At 38.4% G+C, this 20,978-nt stretch overlaps 1 protein-coding gene across 1 annotated transcript in view; it reads left to right on the forward strand.

The window, feature by feature from the left end:
* Positions 1-1,728: 1,728 nt before the first annotated feature.
* rgs9a (regulator of G protein signaling 9a) overlaps positions 1,729-20,978 on the forward strand; it is a 33,334-nt gene continuing 14,084 nt past the window's right edge. The window contains exons 1-11 of the mRNA XM_012879538.3: positions 1,729-1,909; positions 5,727-5,823; positions 8,085-8,135; positions 8,674-8,780; positions 10,189-10,240; positions 11,970-12,028; positions 12,487-12,563; positions 13,706-13,787; positions 17,136-17,198; positions 19,044-19,073; positions 19,242-19,303. Coding sequence (XP_012734992.2) covers positions 1,841-1,909; positions 5,727-5,823; positions 8,085-8,135; positions 8,674-8,780; positions 10,189-10,240; positions 11,970-12,028; positions 12,487-12,563; positions 13,706-13,787; positions 17,136-17,198; positions 19,044-19,073; positions 19,242-19,303 — 749 coding nt within the window. The 5' untranslated portion in view covers positions 1,729-1,840. The remainder of the gene's footprint in view (positions 1,910-5,726; positions 5,824-8,084; positions 8,136-8,673; positions 8,781-10,188; positions 10,241-11,969; positions 12,029-12,486; positions 12,564-13,705; positions 13,788-17,135; positions 17,199-19,043; positions 19,074-19,241; positions 19,304-20,978) is intronic.

A 20,978-nucleotide genomic window follows, 5' to 3' on the forward strand; every position in this document is an offset into this window, starting at 1 on the left:
AGCAAACTGGTTTCTGTGGTTATGCATCATATCAAATGTCACAAAGATTTAAAGAAAAGACAAAACAATAAAAATCCTTCAAGCAGCGCAACATCCAACACCAGTGGAGAAAAAGCATTAAAAAAAAAACAATCTCGATCCACAAAAAGAAGGAATTGAGGTTCTTTAAAAAGAATTGCAGAATAAAAACAACAGACCTACTCCAACATGCAGCCACCCTGAGCGGAACAATCCTAGAACCTATGTATGTTATAAATACATATAACTTACTATATGTATATACAATAACCTTGTCAGTGTTTAATACTAAATGATAAGAAGTCTGAGAACTGATCTAAAAAGTGAGAGTAAGGGTCTGGTGGACGATACAAAACAACAAACAGAAGAGGTTTTATTGCTTTGCAGTTTGGATGAGGGAAACTAAAGGTTAAATGTTCAAAAGTTATTAATTGGCCTGCGACTAATGAATAAATCAGACTAAAAGATGGTTGCTACTCCTCCTCTTCCCGTAGTTCTGGAATTGAGAAAATGTAAATAATTAGAGGGAGTTGACTTACTTATACTAACGTCCTCTTCCAGTAAGGTTTCTATGAGACACATTAAATCAATCTGATTATCAGACATTAGTTCATTAACTAACAATCTCTTTGAATAAATCACATTCAATTGTTTTAATTTTCTTTTAAGTTGGAGTCATATTAATCTTTACAAGATTTTTATGATTTGCTCCTTTTAGATCAGTTTTTAATCTATTTAGCTTTGGTCATCGGCAAGACACTGTCTCAATGGAATAATGGGTGGGTAACCATAGAGAAACTGCAGAAAGGCGTAATGAACTACAGCTCTGCTTCCTGGTCTGGACATTGGGTTGTGTGGTAGAAATATTTAAAAGTAACTTCTTTATTTTCTATAAACTCAAAATAGTATCCACTCTTCCTCTGCTTGGTACAAGGTTAGATTTATGATAGAGGCCCTTTATGTGTACCTCGTTAAAGCCTTAGAAGTATTTCTGTAGAGATCATAATCTGCCAGATGCAGATGCATAGGCATGAGGTCCTCCCTGAAGTTCATAGGTTCATAGCTGCTAGGGTTAAATCCCTAGTGTCAGTTTGGTGGAGAAGTTCAAAAAGCCCATTCATTGGAACCAAAATGAAGATTTACGGGCCTTTTGCTTTTCTTGTTTTATTGTTTTATAATTGCTGTGCAACTTCCCACCTGAAAAACACTTTCAGTCTCCTAGTTAGAACAGAGGCAGGGCAGAGCAGAGGACTTTTGACACTGTTTTCTTCTGTTCTCTTCAGTTGTCAGCATTTTGGAGAACCAGAAGGAAGACACACCTGTCAGGTATTAGACCGGTCCTGTCAAAGTTCAGACTTAAAGCCAATGGAGAATCTGTGCAAAGACTCTCCGTTCACTCTGACAGTGCCTGAGGTTGTCTGTAGAAAATGGCAAGTTACTGTATTTTTGTTTGTAATGAAAAAAAAAAGATGTAATCATTTCACAACTTATAAAGAATTATTCTCTTCATTCATGATCAAGCAAGAAAACCAGCATCGCATTATACCTGAAGCTAATCCCACAAACCTGGCATCTCAGCTCACCTTCTCTCCAATTAAAAACACCGTCTGGCTTTTCACTGGAATCACCGGGGGAATTCTGACTGCTGATTGGTGGTTGAACTTCCCTCCTTCTTTCCTGTAATCCCTGCTCAGTGGGAGTATGTTCAGATCCGTTATATGCACACACTCCTCTCTCTTCAGCTACAACCATTACACCTGGGAAACTTCACACCTATATTTTATTTCATTTAATCTGATTTGGTTGTAACCAGGGTGCAAGTATGACGATCAGAACAGCTCGTCCTAACCGGGGCCATCATTTCCGGCCTCGTACGCACTGCCTGAAAAAGGTTGGTGAAAGCATTATTACTTCACTCAATTTTAAGCATGATCATTGACTGTATTAATATGTTTTAAATACATTAAAACCCTGGCTGTAAAGTATTTGTTTAAAACAACAGAACTAATTTATACCTCAGATTTAACTACAGATTACACCCTCTGTTGCTTGCTAATATTCTAAAATGTACAGTTTATCAGCAGGAAGCTATTCTTACCAGGAAGTCAGATGGTTTTTGCTGTCTTTTGTGGGCATCCGAACGCATGTGTATTTCTATAAGGTTTATAGGTAAGCCAGCAGAAGAGCAGAGGCTTGCTAAAGATAACCTCTAATTCCACTTTAAAGCCAATTAGCTTTGTTGCTCTGCAGTCAGAGTTCACTGCCAAAGAAAGTATTTTGCTTTGCTCATGTCAGAATAAACTGACTTGAGCTGCTCTACAGGTAAAATATCCTGAATTATAACTTTGATGGGACTAAAAGATGTTACATATTTAATATAACACTGTGCATTTACATCACACCACAAAAAAACAGGAATAAACTGTTTAGTGAATAAGTTGAGAATTTTGGTAATATTGTGTTACTCTTTTTAAAAGAAGAAGTAATAATAAAAAAGATTATTTGTAATGCACTTCACATTTAAGACAAACGTCAAAGTGCTACAGGTAAAATCATTAAAATAAGATAAAACAGTGTAAAAAAAATAGTGCAGCGATATTATTGTGCAAGACAAAAACTCATCAGTTCTTCTAAAAATAAATGTTTTTAGTCGTTTATTAAAAGTCTCAATAGTCTGTGGTTCTCTTAGATGGTCAGGGAAGGCATTCAAAGCCCCAGGAGCGGCCGAGCAGAAGGCACCATGGTGCTCAGCTTAGTTCTGGGGAGTAGGAGGAGGTTTGAGTGTTTTGAGTGGAGGGATTGTTGTGTAGTGAGTGGGGGGAGTAGCTCCTTCAGGTATGGGGACGTATTTTCATACATGCACTGGTGGGTGATAATTGGGACCTTCAATCCCTGCAGAAACAGGAAGCCAGTAAAGTGAGTTGAGAGGTGTGATGTGTTCATATTTTCACCCTCTCATCAGGATCCTTGCAGTACTGCTCTGAACATACAATAGTTTCTGCAGCCTCTTGTTAGGGATCCCGATGAGAAGTGCAATACATTAATCCAGTCTGGAGGAGACTAAGGCGTGGAACAGTTTTTTGGCATCAGCTAAGGTGAGTGTAGAACGGAGTTTTGCAACATTTCTGAGATGATAGAATGGGATCTTGCAAAGGTTTTTGACATGGGCTTTGAATGTGTATTGTTGTGGATCAAATTTCACACCAAGATGGGTGACTGCTGTGGGGAGGATAATGAATAGATAGAATTGGCTCCTTTTTGGAGATGTTCAGCTGGAGCAAATTGTTTTTCATCCACACCTTTATTATCTCCCTCAGACAGGTGGAGAGTATTGAAGATGATGATGCTGTTGGTGAAGTTGAAGTGGCATGTGATTCTGATTTCATGTACAGTTGTGTGTCATCAATATAAAAGTGAAATGAAACTCAGTGGCGGCTGATGACGTGGCTGAGGGGGAGGATATGAATGATGAAGAGGATGGGGCCAAGAACTGACCCCTGGTGACTGTGTATAGCCAGGACCTTGCTCTTCCAAGTGAAAAATCAACTTGCAGTTATTTTTTACCAATTCATACTAATACTTTTCAACAGGACAGAAATACAGGGATAGGAGGGACTGACATGATATATGGGATAGCACATTTTGATATTTTCTGATGTTACACATGTGTATTTTGTTGGCAGTGCAGGTGATAGTTGCATTTTTGTGAATTGGAAGGAAAATGATTAATGCTTTTAACAGCTGTGGAAAAGCATGCGTGGTGTACATTTGTATTCCATTCCCCTTAATCAAAGCTTCTTGAACAATTACAGCTCTGAGTCTACCAGTTTTCAGTATTTGTTCATTCTTCTTTGCGAAACATCTCAAGCTCAGTCAGATTGGATGGAGAGCATCTGAGAACACTGGTATTCGGGTCTTGCAAAAAATTTGAATTTGAATCTTGAATTTGATCTTAACCAGAGGCTTCAAAATCTAGCCCTCTGGGGATGATGCCCTGCAACCTTTAGATGCATAACTTTTCATGGTTCGGAGGTTGTTTGTAGGACAGTGGTGCAGACAGGAGTTTGGGGGCCACATAGTGGAAACGATAATTTAATGAAGAGGGAAGTAACTTACAAAACAAAAAAGAACAAGGAAGGCAGGACACACAGCACCAAAACATGGAGCAGATCCCTGGGGATCGTGACATACTTGTGACATACTTGTGCCAATGCATAGGAAGCAACTGAGTATTATTCAACTTACACTCCCAGGAAAATTTCTCTCAGGTCTTGAGGGAGGTTGAGGACATGGAATCAGAGTAAGCCATGTTCAGGACCTTGCAGATGTGGCTTCTTGGAGCTGTGGCCCAAAAGTTATCTGTACCTGTTGAGGTGGCAACCACAATGCCAACTGGTGGATACCAGCATTCATGGAAGGCCTCTGGCTGAAATAGAAGGCCTTTAGGTTTTACAGTGAGGGAGTATGGGGTATCGGGCTGACATTCCCGTTCTTGATTGTCCGAAACAAGAGCTGTGTCTACATTCCTGGCACAAAATCAAGCCTGTTCCCACTACATGTTAGACTCTGTGAGGGCTGCTCCTTGTCACTGATCCCGTTTGTGGTGTTCATGGACATGATCTCAAGGTGTAGTCATGGAGAGATGGTGGTTTGGGAACCTCCGGATATCATCTTCGCTTTTTGCAGATGATTTGACTCTGTTGGCTTCTTCAGATCAGGATGTTCAGCATTCACCGGAGCTGAGTACTGGGATGAGAGTCAGCTCCTCTAGATCAGAAGCCATGCTTCCTGACCAAAAAAAGGTGGAATGAATTTATCATTCCATGTACCTTCTGACCTTCTCCTATGGCCTGTAGACATGAATACCTGGTTTTCCCTCCTGGACCTGGCAGGTTCAGGAGGACCAAAACAAAGCTGCATAGTACCTGCCTAGAAGACTGAAGTTTTACCCATAGTATCTCTGACTGAATGTTTAAGGATGATTCTCCTGCTGGAAGGTGAACTTACACCCTAGTCTCAAGTCTTCTGCAGCTTCTAAAAGTTTTTTTCAGGATTTTCTGGGATTTAACGCCATCCATGTTCACATCAACTCTGACAAGCTTCCCTGTCTCTGCTGAAGCGAAGCATCCCCACAGCATGATGCTGCCACTACCATGTGTCTGGAGATGGTGTGTTCAGGGTGATGCCTTTTGTACTAAGGCTAAAAACTTCAACTTTGGTTTCATTTGACCAGAGCACCTTCTTCCACATGTGTCCTTCCATGACTTGTGGCAAACTTTAAATGAGAACCATTTTAAATTTAGTCTCCTAAGCATGAAGTATGTTCCCAGATTAGCCATTATTGCTCAGAACTGTCACGTGTGAAACCTTAAAATTTCAGAGATGTTATATAACATTTTGATATTGTTTGGTCAAAGGTAAAAAGACCCAATCATCTCATCACACACATCTCACCTATTTATTATAATACTTTTTTGAGCAGCTGTTGTTCTTTTAGGAAGTGTATTTTCCTACCAGACTAGAAGGATGCAGTACTAATAGGGTTTGTTTATAAGTAGAAATATCAAGTTTGGGACTCCACTGTGTCATGTGAATAACTGGATTCATCATCTAAAAGATCTTCCTTAATATTTACTTGAAAGAGTATGTTTATGGTTGCAAATGCATTTATCAGTGAAGTTGCACGTATGAATGTTTCTTTCTTCCAGCTAGATGCCATTGTGGTGGAGATGCAAGACCCAAAAAATGGAGTTAAAGGCTCAGAGCAGAAACTCAACGTTACAACTATTCCACATGCCATCACTGGTGAGACTGAGACACACACACACACACACACACACACACACACACACACACACACACACACACACACACACACACATATATATATATATATATATATATATATATATATATATATATGTATATATATATATATACATATATATATATATATATATATATATATATATATATATATTATATATATAATATATATATATATATATATGTATATATATATATATATACATATATATATATATAATATATATATATATATATATATATATCTTTAGAGTGGCTACATCTAGCTAGGTGTTGTGTTTATCTGTGACACCTTTCTGAAGGAGGTGTGGGCTGAGCTACTGCTGGCAACATCTTCTTGTTCTCAATCTATATATGATACACTTGGGCCTGTCTGTCAGTGGTTAAATCTGCCTCTGTTTGTCTCTAGACAAAGCAAATGTGGAAGCTTTAACTGTATGTACTAGCTTTGGTCCCACAGATTATACTTCTAGTTTAGAGTTTATGTGTTCAGTTTTGTTTCTCTCCTAAATGAAGCCACAAAAGATAAGATAAGAATTATTTTATTGTCCCACAATGGGAAAATTTGGTGTGACAGTGGCAAAGACACAGACAGCTACACCTTTACTAGCAATGAAAAGAACAGGAAGAAAAGAACAAACTAGTCTAATCTAAAATTAGCTGTAAAGAAACACCAAGAATAGAAGATAAAATGTAAATACCTGAGTAATTATTGCACAATTACTGATATGGCCTAGTCAAGTAAAATAAGATTCATCCATCCATTTTCTAACACGTCTATCCCTTATGGGGTCGTGAGGGGTGCTGGTGCCTATCTCCAGCGTTCACTGGGCGAGAGGCGCCCATTGACAGCTGGAGATAGACACCCTGGACAGGTCGCTAGTCTGTCACAGGGCAACACAGAAATTTTATGTAGAAAGACTCAGGGTTGGACTCGAACCCAGGACCTTCTTGCTGTAAGGCAACAGTGCTGTAAAATAAGATAAAATATTCAAATTTAACAATGGAAAAGACTCTTGCCTATTTACACAACACACATGATACAATAATATGCAATATGGATAATAGTGCAAAATGGAGCTAAAGTAGCTATAACTGCCACCTTTTCTTTAACATAGAAAGTTTTCCTGGATCAGTGCTACTGTATTCTTTCTGTAATCTCTCTCCTCTCAAATCTACATGCTCCCTCTAGCTCAGATCATAAAAATAAACAGGCAACTATGGGGTCAATTAAGTGCTGAGTAAATGAATAGAAGAAATCAATGCATGGAAGTTTTCTTCAAGTCAATAAAAACAAAACTGAAATAATAATCTTTGGACCAATAGAGGAGAGATCAAAAGTAAGCACACAGCTTCAGCTGCTTCAGCTAGAAACCACTAATCAGGCCCGAAACCTGGGTGTAGTGATGGACTCAGACCTGAAGCTGCAAAAGCATCTAAAGACAATTACAAGGTTGGCTTTCTATCACCTGAAGAATATTTCCAGGATTAATGGACTGATGTCTCAGCAGGATCTGGAAAAGCTAATCCATAATCGTCTTGTTACTGAAAAGTGCTTTATTAATAAACTTGCCTTGCCTTGCCTAACAGACACCAATGGGCTGTCTCAATGCTTAAGCTGCTAACACAGGCTAAATAAAGCCACTCGTAAGTGGATGAGATTTGAAGAGTGCTTTGCAAGTCAAAGTGGCTTTCCAGCCAAGTCTAAGATTAAGTCACGCCTGCATGCACATAAACCTGCTGCCGGGAATAAAATGTGTCAGATGATATCAGATATTCTGTTTTGAGATTGGGTTGCTCTTCATCTTTTCCTAAACACGAATCACATTGGTCAATGTGCATTTTTCAACCAGTGCAAACAATGCAGAAGCCTCCATGATAATTTCACCTGAGCTCCTCCAGCCACACATGCATACAAGTCACGAGGGGAAGCTGTGAAGCAAACATAGAAATATGTATTGCTTTCAATTATGTTCATGTCCAACCAAACTTTTCACCTTGTTGGCTCAGTATCATGTAGCAAATCAGTTTGATTGAGAAAGTTGAACCTAGCATAATATAATACCTAGATATGTAAAAGTAAGTGGTGTTCAACACTCTAATATACTGTATCACAGTTTAAAGCAAAGCAGGCAATTTGGCACAAACACAAAAGCCCCGACAAGACATGACTGATAAGCTTAATTATTTGCGCTCACATTTTCTTTAATGTTTAAGACATCTTCTGTGTTTCCAAACAGGTAGCAACATAATTGCTTGGATTGGCAACAAGATGAAGACCACAACAGAAGGTAGTAGCTGAGAATGTCAAACTTTGGTTCCTTTCTCACTTTTGCACAAATTATTCTTATCCAAAGAAGGATAATGTGATTCTAGACTAAAGACAAGCATTATTTGTATCTGCGTGTTTGGTTATAAGATGGATTTTCAGATCTACCAAAACTATGTTCAGTGATAAGAGCTTTTAGAATAGAAATAACTTTATTGTCCCACAGTGGGAGAATTCAGGTGAGTCAGTGGTAAAAACATGTAGACACAAGACATTAGACTTACACACAAAATGAATCAATATGAAAAGAGCTACATGTAAAATGAAGCTTTCCAGCAGAGGAAGGTGGTGAAGAATGAGCTGAGCAAAAAAAAAAAAGCAAAGCTCTTGATTTACTAGTTTGTCTACATTTTGACCCTCACTTATGGTCATAAGATATGGATCAAACAGGCAATAGTAAAACATGACAGCTTATTGTATTTCAGTGACTGAATAAGAAAGCAGCTACTATGATATTGAAGAATTGCCATCTTCTGTGCTTCCCTCCTTGGACGTTGCAGAAGCTCAGGCCTTTGGCACCATGTTAGTGGCGTATGGCTACATCTACCCCCTGCAGAACCACAAGAAGCTGGTGATGTGTAATGACAGCAGCCTTTACCGCTTCCAGGTACAACTATATCACTGCTTTTTTTCTACCTACTCATGCCAGCAAGAGCTGAGCTGCTTTTATCACTAGAATGATTTAACACCAGGCTCTGGTAAAAGGTTATAAGCACTTAATATCTGACCTGCAGTAGATACCTCTGTTGGAATCTTAATTTAGTAGAAATTCAGATTAGTTGTTCCCAGATGCTGAAGCTAACGACTAGAGGGGCCGAGACCAAACCTCCTATCTCAAACATTGTGGTTTATACGAGAGCTCCTTTATGAACCCTCAAGTGCTCTCAAGGCCCACAATAACAGGGTTAATGGGAGTAGGTGTCCAAGAGCTTCCTCAGTGAAACATTTAGAAAGACAAGAAACAGTAAAACATTCATGGCTTAATTACCGTAATGTTAAATCAATAAGGGGTTTGCTTTAATCACAAGCGTATTTATGGTTTCTCACTGTGCTTTACTTTTGGATCAGACAGTTACTCCAATAAGTCCTAAGTCAGTGTTCCTCACAGGAAGGTTACGGGTGATGCACGGCCTCCTAACCCCACTTCCTGGGTAATTAGTCATGAGCTTCTGTGTACATAATTACCCAATGCAAATATGACAAGAGCATAAGGTTTCCAAAAAACAGTTTCTGCATAAACCACTATGATGTTTTATAGATTGACGAGAGAAGCTCGCTTTGGTTTTGGTTAGACTAGCTGTTAGTTTCAGCCTCAAAGACCAACTTATCTACATTTCTGCTAAACAAGGATGCCTACAGAGCTACTGTAGATCCTGTGGGTAAGATATCAGTTGCTAATAGTCTTTAAACAGAACCTCACTTCTAAAATGTTTAACCGTGTCTTTTAAGCGCATGAAATAAATCCTTGCCCCTAATTTCACTAATCCTGCTCAGCCCCCCATAGATTTTGAGACTGTGAGTGAAAGTGCAGAAGTTTAACCTAAATATACTGTGTGTAGGTAGTGAAGCTTAACACATTTATTTCTAGAGAAACAAAATATGTTGTTTTAATATATTGAGGTGTTGTTGTACATTTTATATGATCCCTTTTCATAAAGGAGTTTGCTGTTATACAACAGCCAGGTGATGATTTAGAGGGAAATCCAGACACATCCCTAAGGAAGAATTATTTATTGCGTTTAAATTTTGTAGCAAAAAAATGTCGATAAACGATAAATGTTGCTACAATTTCTACTCTTACATGAAATTTCCTGGACCTGCAGTCCTGTGCCTTTTAACAAGTCAGGGAGAAACAGGAAAAAAAATTGTTTAACTGATATATTCCAACACATTATAAAATCATAGTTTGGAGGAGAACACCTCATCACGCCTTAAATACATGCTAGCAGGTGGATGAATGCTACTACTGGACATGCAAAAGCATTAATACCAGAGTTACTGCCTAACTTTTACAGACTCCCTACTTCTGGCCGACACAACAATGGGTTCCAGAGGACTCTGATTATGGTAGGTGCAGTATTTTATTTCCAACGTGTCATGGCCTAGAACTGTTCTATCTCCAGCAGTCATTGGATGGGAGGTGTACATCCTGGACAGGTCGCCAGTTCATCACAGGACAACATAGAGACACACAGGACAAAAAGCCATGCACACACATTCACTCCTAAGGGCAATATAGAGAGGACAAATAAAGACGATCTTTTCTTTTCTTTCGTTTGTTTTCTAGTATTTCTGGATTTATACCTGCCATTTTGCCATATGCAGATCATTTCCCTGTGTTCATTATTCTTACCATATAGTTAATTCCTTTGTGTTTTTTTCTCTCTTATTTCTTGAGTTCACCCCTCTGTGCATGTTGGTTTATTTTCATATGTGAATGGTAGGCATGTCCCCTTTTTCATTTGTAGATCCTTTTGTGCCTATGTTCAGCTACGCTTGTGTTAATTGGTCTCTTTCCCTCAGTTCTTCAGCTCAGTACTCTCACATCTGTTCATTTCCTTGATTAAACGCTCCCTTGCCATTGATCACATGAGTGACTGATTGTAGTGTAATGCGCTTTGGGGTTAATAAAGCACTATACAAGTACAAGCCAATTTACCATTTTACATCTCTTTATCTAAGCTCCCTGGTCTTCATTGTTGCCCTCTAGATTCTTCTGTTGCACTCCTCCAATTTCCGTGTCGTATGTTTCCTCGTATGTTTACCTGTGAGGTTCAGTGTTTGGGTCCTGTCCCAAGTCTCATATCATGACAGTCTGGGTGTCTTCATTTAGTGTAAATCCAGATTTATTGTTCAGTGCAGCTCAATGTTAGTCTAAGGTGGTCAAAGACTAAACATCCACCTATTATTTCAACTCCATACTATACATACAATATACAACGTGTGTATAAAACATTTCTAGTCAGAACAACTGGTTGCTATAAAAATAAGACAAAATAATCGTTATTGGTCTATGCAATTGTACATTCCAACGAAATGTGTCTTCTGCATTTAACCCTTCCCTCAGGGAGCAGTGATTTTTTTACAGTGCCTGGGTCTTGCTATAGTGGGAGTCTGAAACTGAGTACCTGCAGCCTTCTCTGAATGCAAGCTCACTGCTCTAACTAGTTTAGCTATCACTCCCCTTTAGTAAAGGGGAGTAAAAAGCAAATGTCGTCCAAATGAACACTATTACTACTGAACACACCTTAATTTTGCCATTGTATCCAACCATGACTCTCAGCAGAAGGGCTTTAGATAGACATGCAAAGTATCCGTTTCACCTAGGACAATTAAAGTCAGTGCACTGCCTCTACTTCCATTTTCATATAAATCACATCATAACACAACTGTTCACTGCAAACACAGTGACGGTATAAAGGTTCATATGAAACCATTTGCATGAACTGCTTTGGTAATATTTCTGATTGCCATTGTTCTAAGGTGGTAAAAATCTGTTTGGGGCTTGGACCAGCTTGGAACAATGCAAATGACTTGGATTTATTTGAAATGAAGATGTGGGGAAGAGGAGAGTTATCCGCTCAAGCTAAGATATTAAGTCCTTAAACAGTTTAACAAAAGAAACTTTCAAACCTCTGTACCATTAAGTTTTTTAAAGGGTGCATGCATTTGCACTAAATTTGCGGTATTTCCACGTACAAGAAATAAATCCTGTTTCTGTAAGAGTGACAAATGCTTCCTTTTTTTTACAGTGTATCAAAATAGTTACCCATCTTATGTTTTCCTTTTTTTCCAGCCATTTACCTGGCAAAGAGGAACATCCGCAAGAAAGGCATGCTTGAACCCTATGAGCAGGTACCTGTGGTGTAGGTCAGACAATGCTGGTTATTACAAGTACATCTAGAAGCTTTAGGGAACATGTTAGTGATGAATAAAATGTGTGTACCAGCCATTAGCATCCTGAAGCTCATGTCTACTTTACATCACTAATGTGAACTGTTCAAAACATCACTTTATGTTTTGCTGCTTTAATCTTGGCAGGATTATTGTGTTCTGGTAGGAAAAAGGTAATTTAGAACAGGTAGGTTATGGTTAGATCAAGTGATTTGTTAGGTAAAAGGAAAACATCACTACTTCCCAAACTCCATTCTCCTTTCAACAATGACCTGGTGTCTCAAAGTGGTGCTGATTTACAGGAACTTTGCTGCTAATGTTTTCAGGAGGTTGAAGAATCCTCTTTTTATATAAATAAGCAGACTGATTTTACAGACTCATGTTGGCCAATACCGTCACTACGTTTGTGTTTTAAACAGGCACATTACAACCACCTGCATGAATGGCTGAACCACAAATGGGACTTCATTGTGATGCAAGCTACAGAGCAGTACAAGTAAGTGACCTGGGTATCAAAACAGAGCTTTTTCATTAGTGTTTGCTTTAAAAAAGAAGTCACACGTACAAATACAACTTAACTAGTTCTAAACAGATGTGGGTCTTCAGACCTTTGGCATGCACTGTCACGTTTCTGCTGCTAATCACAACTCTAACTGTTGTTTAATGCACTTATCTACATGCATGTTAGAATGGTTGGGCATGACAAACCATTGAACTAACAACTGGGAAAGGTGTGTTTGAATAGGGAAAAGTGCACAAACAAAGTCTAAGGATGCTGTATAGCAATGGGGGTGAACAACTTGCTTGTAGCCATTTCATTAAACAGAACTAAGAAAGTTCTGGGGGAAAGTTTTTATTTTACAACTCTGTCCCTTTAAAGATAAGTGATGCAGAGCCACTATTGCTTATTTCAGGGACTTGACCCCTCCTCAGTGCACATACAGTGCCTTGAGAAGGAACAGCAAACTTCAATATCTTTTATTGGGATTTCATACCCTGCCCTAAAAAAGTGGTCCATCATTGTCACGTGGAAAGGAAAGGGTTTTAATTTTCATTTGTAAAAAACACTGAATACGAAACTTTTTTCATTCCTTTTCGACAGTAGGCCTAGTTGCTTCTTTATGTTGGTCTATCATATAAAACTTTGCAGTGATAGCATGGCAAAATATGGAAAGGTTCAATAAGCATAGATACCTTTGCAACTCACTGTTATACACTATAAATGACTTATTTACATGTTAACCTGGGTTATAGACATAAATCCAGATCTGTGGTCCACTGAAAACAATTGGACAAAGGAGAACCCGAATAGTAGTCGGAACGACAACATGAGCTGGTCTGCTTGTTTCTTAAATCTTTGTTGGGTATTGGGATTGAACTAAGTGGTACACTGCCTCATAAGTTGCTAACGAAAAATGCAAGATACACATTTTTATTCTATAATTATTAGAATTTCAGACATATGATACCTGATTTCTTGGCCCTTATAAAGTAAATCAGAGAGATGAAAACTTTTTAAACTAAACACAGCTAACTATTCAAAATAGATAGACATGTATGCTCCTCATGGTCTTCTTTTGTGGTCTCTCATTTCCTGGAAATCTTCTGTGTCTTTTTTGCTTCTGTGCTACTTTCCAGGGCTGGTAGAGACAGGAACAAGGCTGACAGAGTGGTCTTTGACTGCCAGGAGAGGGCTTACTGGATTGTGAACAGGCCTCCGGTTAGTGCGTCTCTCTCTGTATATACAGTAGGCATAGAAAAACACTAATTAGCTATAACATTACAGTCACTCAGTTATGGTTCATGTATAACAGCACCATGTGTGAGCCCCTCCTACTGCAACCCCACACACAACCCAATGCACCCCAGCCTCCTGACAACCAAGCCAAAACTAAAATGTACTAAATAACTTCTAAAAAACATTAAGAACCAAGTCTTTTTTTAATCATTAATATATCTAGATAAAGGGAGAGATGGATATAGCAATGTAATCAGAATAAATCTTTATAAATGTGTTTTCATATCTGTAAACTTTATCGTAATGAAATAATAACTCACAACAAAATAACAAAACAAACATTCATCATGGAAAGTTATCCAGATGATAAACTATATCCAAAGGGAGTTTGACTTTTACCTATACCTAATAAAAATCTTGGCCTATAGCTTTAAGGCATCTAAAATGACTGCAGATTAATTCTCTTCAAGTTTTGACTTGTCTATTTAAACACATTTTCTCAGTCTAAGCTGGTGCCACTCCTAAAATATCACAAGATACATTCTTTTTATAAACAGCATAAAGGTAAAAAAAAAGAAAAAACAAATTGTTTTTTAAAGAATTTCTGTTCAGTTTAAAACTGTCAAGCTGAGTTTTCACTCCATAGGATTTGGAACTAGTTGTTCAAATGCAGTCCACCCCTAATTCAAACACCATGGCAGCGCTCTCCCTCTGGATTAGCATCTTATTTCTATATAAAAGAGAAGGAGTCTGTATTCATCATCCATTTCTCCACAAAATTCTTTATCAACATCAATAAATAAATAAATAGGTTTCAGTGCTATTTTTTATTTTATTTTTGCTTCCCAAGATTTCCCTGTGCATGACACAGTAGGCCTTTTTCCATTACATGCATGCGTTCCATTATAGCATGCGTTTTTTACAGAAATTTACACTGGGAATTTAGTCCTGGGACTTTAGTTTCATGGGAAAAGGTCTTGGTCTGAGGATAGAACTTTTCAAAAGCGCGGGTCTTTGTTTAAAAGCCCCTTGGTGCGGGTTGAGTGCAGCAAGCCAAAACAGTCCACCACTTTGAGGAGTAAGGAGCAGTAAGGAGGTGAGTTTACAACTCTATCCATTTTTAACCCTTAATTTGTCACAAAAAGTAATTTTAAGATGTTTATAAGTGAGAAAGAATACCTCCAAACTTTACCTAATCAGTCAGCTCATCACTGCCAAACTAACCGGGGAGCTGTAGTTGGAAAAGCCCATTACAGCAGCATTTAACCAGCCAGGCTGTCTGTGATTTCCTGCAGATTGTATCCGTTTGTTGAGGCTGAAAAGTGAATATAAAGCATTTACTAAGTTTGAATATCTGCGAGTACCATACATCAAATGTGAAAATCTTCCCTGGAAATTTTATGTATTTTATGTTTATTAATTGTGAACTTTTTCACCACAGTTCTGTAAGACTGTATTATGATCAAATGGAGCTCTTTTCATTTTCCTCGCACACAGAAAACCGACTTTTCATGTAAACCTAAGCTGGTAGACTGTGAACTCTTTTCTTATTAACAAAACATAAACACATCTGAAGGAAAACAAAAGAAAAGATAAAAGACTTTTGAGCTTTCTTGACCCAGACAGGCACGCTGTATTTACGTAATAAACTAAATGATATCCAGGGATTAGGTTAGATTTTCTCTCATTTTATACACTCTAAACTAGTGCATGGCCCCTGATCGATCCACTGTTTGTGTGAGACAAGGCAGGCTCTCTACTTCCCTGGCAGCAGGAAAAGTAGCCGTGGAGAAAGTAGAGGAAGGAAAAATGTTTGTATTTTACTCATTTTGCTAGCTTGTGAGTTTAATTTTAGAGGTAACGCTGAAACATGTTTCTAGACATACTGTGCGTAAAGAGGGGAACATGAGCCCCTTTTCCATTGCCATTCAAAAGCCTGGAGCTTTTCAAAACTCAGGTAGAATTTCCATACACATTTACCCTGCAACTTTCCCTTTCCTGGGGGTCTACTTTCCAGGGGCTTTGGCCCTTCAAGCAACCCAGTACTTCTCTGCTTTCCTGGGGCTTGTTGAGGGGGCGGGGTTGCATACAGCAAGAAAAACTGTCCACTACAACGGTGGAGTAAGGAACAGTGAGGAGATCAGAAGTGTACAAACCTATCAATTTTATAACCCTAATTAATCACAAAAAGTTGTTTTAAGATGTTTTAGGTGAGAAAGTACACCTCCAAACTCCATCTGTGCAGTCAGTTCATCAGCATGATGAGCCAATTTTAATTCTGCTCTGACATGTCAGGAGTGGCTGACCCGCTGACAGACTGGCCTCACCACCAGGGAGGCTGCAGTGTTAACCCCTGCTGCTGCAGCATGTTGATGGCCAGACCGTCTGTGATGTCCTACAAACTGGATCTGGTCGTCATGGCTGAAAAGTCACTATAAAGCGTTTACTCAGTAGAGAATACCTGTAGGCAATAGGTATGCTCAGCTATGAAGGGTAAAACGTCCATGGTGAGTCAGCATGGAGTGAGTCTGTGCAGTTCACAGTATGCGTACAGTACTCCCGAACATGTGGGAGCCTTAACGCCATCAGCTGTGCGTTGTTCTGCTGTTTCTCCGGAGTCCGGATGGGTGGCAACATGAGTGACAGGATATGGATACAACTTTTCTGCCTTTGTCTGTTTGGCCGCTGTCTTCTTGCTGCTGCCCGCTGGACCGGAGTGGGTCTGCAGTTTTTCCTCACAATGTGCCAAACGTCATTGGGGCTGTTTTACATAAATGGCCCCTAGCAGATGGAAACACGAAAACCCAAAAAGCCACCGACGTTGGTTTACCCTGGAAAACCAAAGCCTGGGGCTTTAAATCCCGGGGCTTTTAATGAAAAGGGGGCTATAGATGGATGTAACAGGAAGAATCTGGGCAGTTTTCAAACTAAAACATCGTTCAGAATCAGGAAATAAATAAACTGATAAAATGTAAGTTATTTATTCTTTCTGTGTGGCCCGGTACCAGTGAACCCATGGACTTGGTAATGGCCACAAAGCATCCTTGCTTTTATTGGTGGGCATGAGTCTGCATGAAGGTTCAGATTGGTCTGCAGCTACACAACCTCATACACAACACAGCGCACTCACCATCAGCTTTTTCACTTAGTCCATCTAAAGTGCTGCAGAGCCCAGGTTTGCACACAGTGTGATGTCCATCCACTGCTTGTTGTTTTATTTACTCCACCTGTCAGCGGTCAGAATGTTACAGTTTATTGGACAATGTAATCTTGGCAGGAATTATTATATGCCCTGTATATTTACTGTAATCATGTCCTTTGCATGTCCAGCTCCGTACTCACAGTGCTTTGGACTCTGTGCCAGAACGACTTATTAATCCTAACATAGAGGAGGTAACAGGTCAGTACGCACAAACACTCACACGTATCTATCTATCTATCTATCTATCTATCTATCTATCTATCTATCTATCTATCTATCTATCTATCTATCTATCTATCTATCTATCTATCTATCTATCTATCTATCTATCTATCTATCTATCTATCTATCTATCTATCTATCTATCTATCTATCTATCTATCTATCTATCTATCTATGAACATTTGGACTGACATTTAATTTTTCTTGTCCTTCTCTCTTTCAAACAGATCATCTTAATATGATGAGATGAAAGCGTAAATGTTTACTGTATTCACACAGTGTTATCCAAAGGTCTCACAGTGCATTCATTAACATCTCATCACAAAGTGCTTCAGACATGCGTATTTCAGATCATAACTGTCAGAAATCAGTCAGTGGCAGAGGAATTGAAAACAATTGTCAAGACATCCTAAACTGAAACATCACTTTAAATCCAAATTTTTCACATGGACTGAAACACACGAAGCTGTGTTTGAAACCAATATAAATTGGAGACTTTGGGATGTCACTGTGTGCGTGACGTGGGTCTGTGATGCTGTGGTGTGTGATGTTTTATTTAACTCCTGCAAATGTTAAAACTGTAAAACTTTTATCAGTAACTTGATACACACTTTTGGCACTTTCATACCTATATGGTATAATCACGATTTAGTTAGCATTAGAAAGACAATAGTTTCAGGAGGTTTTCTATAGGTAACCTCCTGCTATCATCCAGCAGTACTGTCACGTTGATTATTATTTGATGTTCTTAGTTTTAGTGTTCTCTGTTTGTGCTTTACTGTCACACATCCTTCCCTTCTACATTTTGTCACACTGCAACTACTAACCTCCAAGCTTTTCATTGGTTTATTATATATGATAGACAAAGTGGAGGATAAATATTGGAAAAATTACATCTCTATTTTTTTTAAATAAATAAAAGTCTGAAAAGTGTGGTGTGCATTTGTACGTATTCAGCCCCCTAAGTAAATACTTTGCAGAACCACTTTTTGCTGAAGTTCCAGCTACTAAACCATCTCACACTAATCCTTGCTGTAGGCTGTAGCTGATTGGTCGTTGCCCTGTTGGAAGGTGGACCTCCACCCCAGTGTCTGTCTTTAGCTCCATTTATCTTCCCATTCTGGTCCAATCTGTTCGGAAAACCTTGATCCACATGTTTACTGTGTCCTCTATATGATGTGTAAGAAACTGCAAAAGTCCTGGCCAAGGTTTTATTTCCCTAATATTCAATTAAGGCCCTGTGGACAGATTCTCCAACCTGAGCAACTATTTCTGTTTTGAGCTGATGGATTGATCAGAGCTCTGGGAGATATTCAAGGCTTGGGAGATTGTTTTCAACCCTCCTTTAAACTGAACCACAAAGTTCTCCCTGACCTGTCTGCTGGATTCCTTGGTCTTCGTGATGCTGCTTGTTCTCCTATGATCTCTAATAAACCTCTGAGACCAGAAACAGAACAACTGCAGTTAGACTCAGTTTAAATTAAACATAATTTCTGTCTCAATATGAGAAGACTTCTCCAGAATTTGTTTCTCAAGAATTGTATATAGGGGTGTTATAATAAAGGGGGCAGAATACAGCCCACAACACCCTTTAGAGATTTTGGTATGTAAAATATTTTCCAAACCATATTTTAGTTTTGTTGCATTCGTGTTACAATTCAACACCATTTGGTCTGTCACATAAATACCAATAAAGTGTTCTGAAGCTGGAGTTTGCAAAATGACAACAGTGAAAAGCAGAGGGGTTTGAATACTTTTGTAGAGCACTGTGTTTCAAAATGTTCCATAATGATCTTTCTCTTCTTGCCTCACAGAAAATCACCTTTGACCAATACAGACGGGTTGTAAGTTACAGATTTTTAACACATTGATTCTTTAGGTTAATTAATAATATGGCATAAGAAATCACTGAACTGTTTTCTTAAGTAGTGGCTGGTGACCTAACACTGACAGCAGGATTATTTCACTTGTGTATAGAAATAATAACATTTTATGCTCATATTTATTTTTAGAACATTTTCTACCAGCAAGCAATCATGAGATCAAAAGTCAAATCCAGTGTTTCACTCGGAGCGTAAGTTCTTCTTGTTCTGTTTTTTTTTCTTTTATGTGTAAACTTTGAACAAAAACAAATCGGTGTTTTACAACAAACAAATCCAGTTCTAACGAGGCTTGTTTGTCAGATTAAAGGTACCTTTTGAAAATAATAACCTTTAAGCAGGTGTTAAACATATTTATATCAAGCCCATATTGTGCATTAAAATGTCTTTTTATTTTTCTGGTGTAATATTCTAATTTTAATTGTCGTCTTTTCATTAGCTAAAAGCAGAAAATCATAGTGATTAACAGAAATTAGACTTAGGCATAGGCGGATTTTTATTGTCATTCAACTGCACATTCACAATGTATGTCTGTGCGCAATTTTGTTGCAAGGCTCCGAGTAAAAAATAGAATACAAAAGAGAAACATTATAAATTTAAGTATTTGAAATTTGTCAGGCATGTAGCAGCAAACCAAAAAAAAAAAACATTTTTATGTACAGAAAAGTTATGTATAAAACAATATGAATAGTGCAAGTATGTAGCAGTGGGATGCATCGCAACAATGAACAACATGACGGTGCAGATAGGTCGGTTAGTCACTGGTGCAATAGAGTTCACAGCATCTATGTAAAGTGACTAGTGATGTAGTGATGTATATATGGGTATAGGGAGATTAGCAGTTATAGATGACATGCGGAATGAAGCTGGCCAGTCCCTTGCCAGAGGGCAGCAGGTTGAACAGTCCATCATGGGGGTGGGAGGAGTCTTTCATGGTTGTCTGAGCCCTGGTCAGGCAGCGTCTGTGGACAGTGTCATGGATGGAGGGAAGCACTGTCCTGATCTTCGCTCTGCTGTCCTCATCACTCTCTCTACACATTTCCAGTCAGAGGCTGGAAGTGTGTAGAGCACTTGATGTTGTATTAAAAGACTTTGGATCATTTTAGAACAAAATAAACATAAATGATCTCCCATACTCTCTGGCTGCTGTTCCAGCCGCAACATTACACAGACGCTTCTGGTTGAAAATATAAAAATAAAAGCATTCCTGTTCCATTTATTTAGAAGTTCCACGCTCATTTATTTACTTACTACACGTTTTCTCATTCATTATGTTCTAACTTATTTCAGTTTTAACATCTTTGTCATACAGAATTGAGAACAAAGGTTTTCAGTATGGATTTAGAAAGTAGTTCCAAAATATTTTGGAAAAAAACTTCCAACTCACAGAGGACAAAAAAAACCCTTGAAACCATGTTTACTGCAATATATAATGAAGGAGTGGACGATATGAAGACAGGGATAAAAAGGTGCTAACTTGGTCATGAAGATGTAAAAAAAGAGGATTAAGGGGTAAATATACTAATATTTGACACATTTTCAAAAATTATAAATCAGCCTTTTGCAGATTTCCAGATTGTGAAATTAAATGTTACATAGTAAAAAAAAAGATAACTGTTAATGAATATTAATAGAGTAAAATGTATTTATCAAATATTTACGTTGCGTACACAAATCTCTTTTTACTTTCTCAGTCAACAGTACACTATTACCTATAAGCTATCTTTGTAGATTGATGCTTTACTGCATCGTTATTCAGCTTTGACTTTGCTTTATTAAAATAATTGCAACAACTGAGCACTAAAATGGCAGAAAGATTGTTAGACTAGTTTAAAGACGTGTGATTGGTCAGCAGAGAGTGGATCCTCA

This window comes from Fundulus heteroclitus, chromosome 16 (genome assembly GCF_011125445.2).
Source record: "Fundulus heteroclitus isolate FHET01 chromosome 16, MU-UCD_Fhet_4.1, whole genome shotgun sequence".
Lineage (NCBI taxonomy): Eukaryota > Metazoa > Chordata > Actinopteri > Cyprinodontiformes > Fundulidae > Fundulus > Fundulus heteroclitus.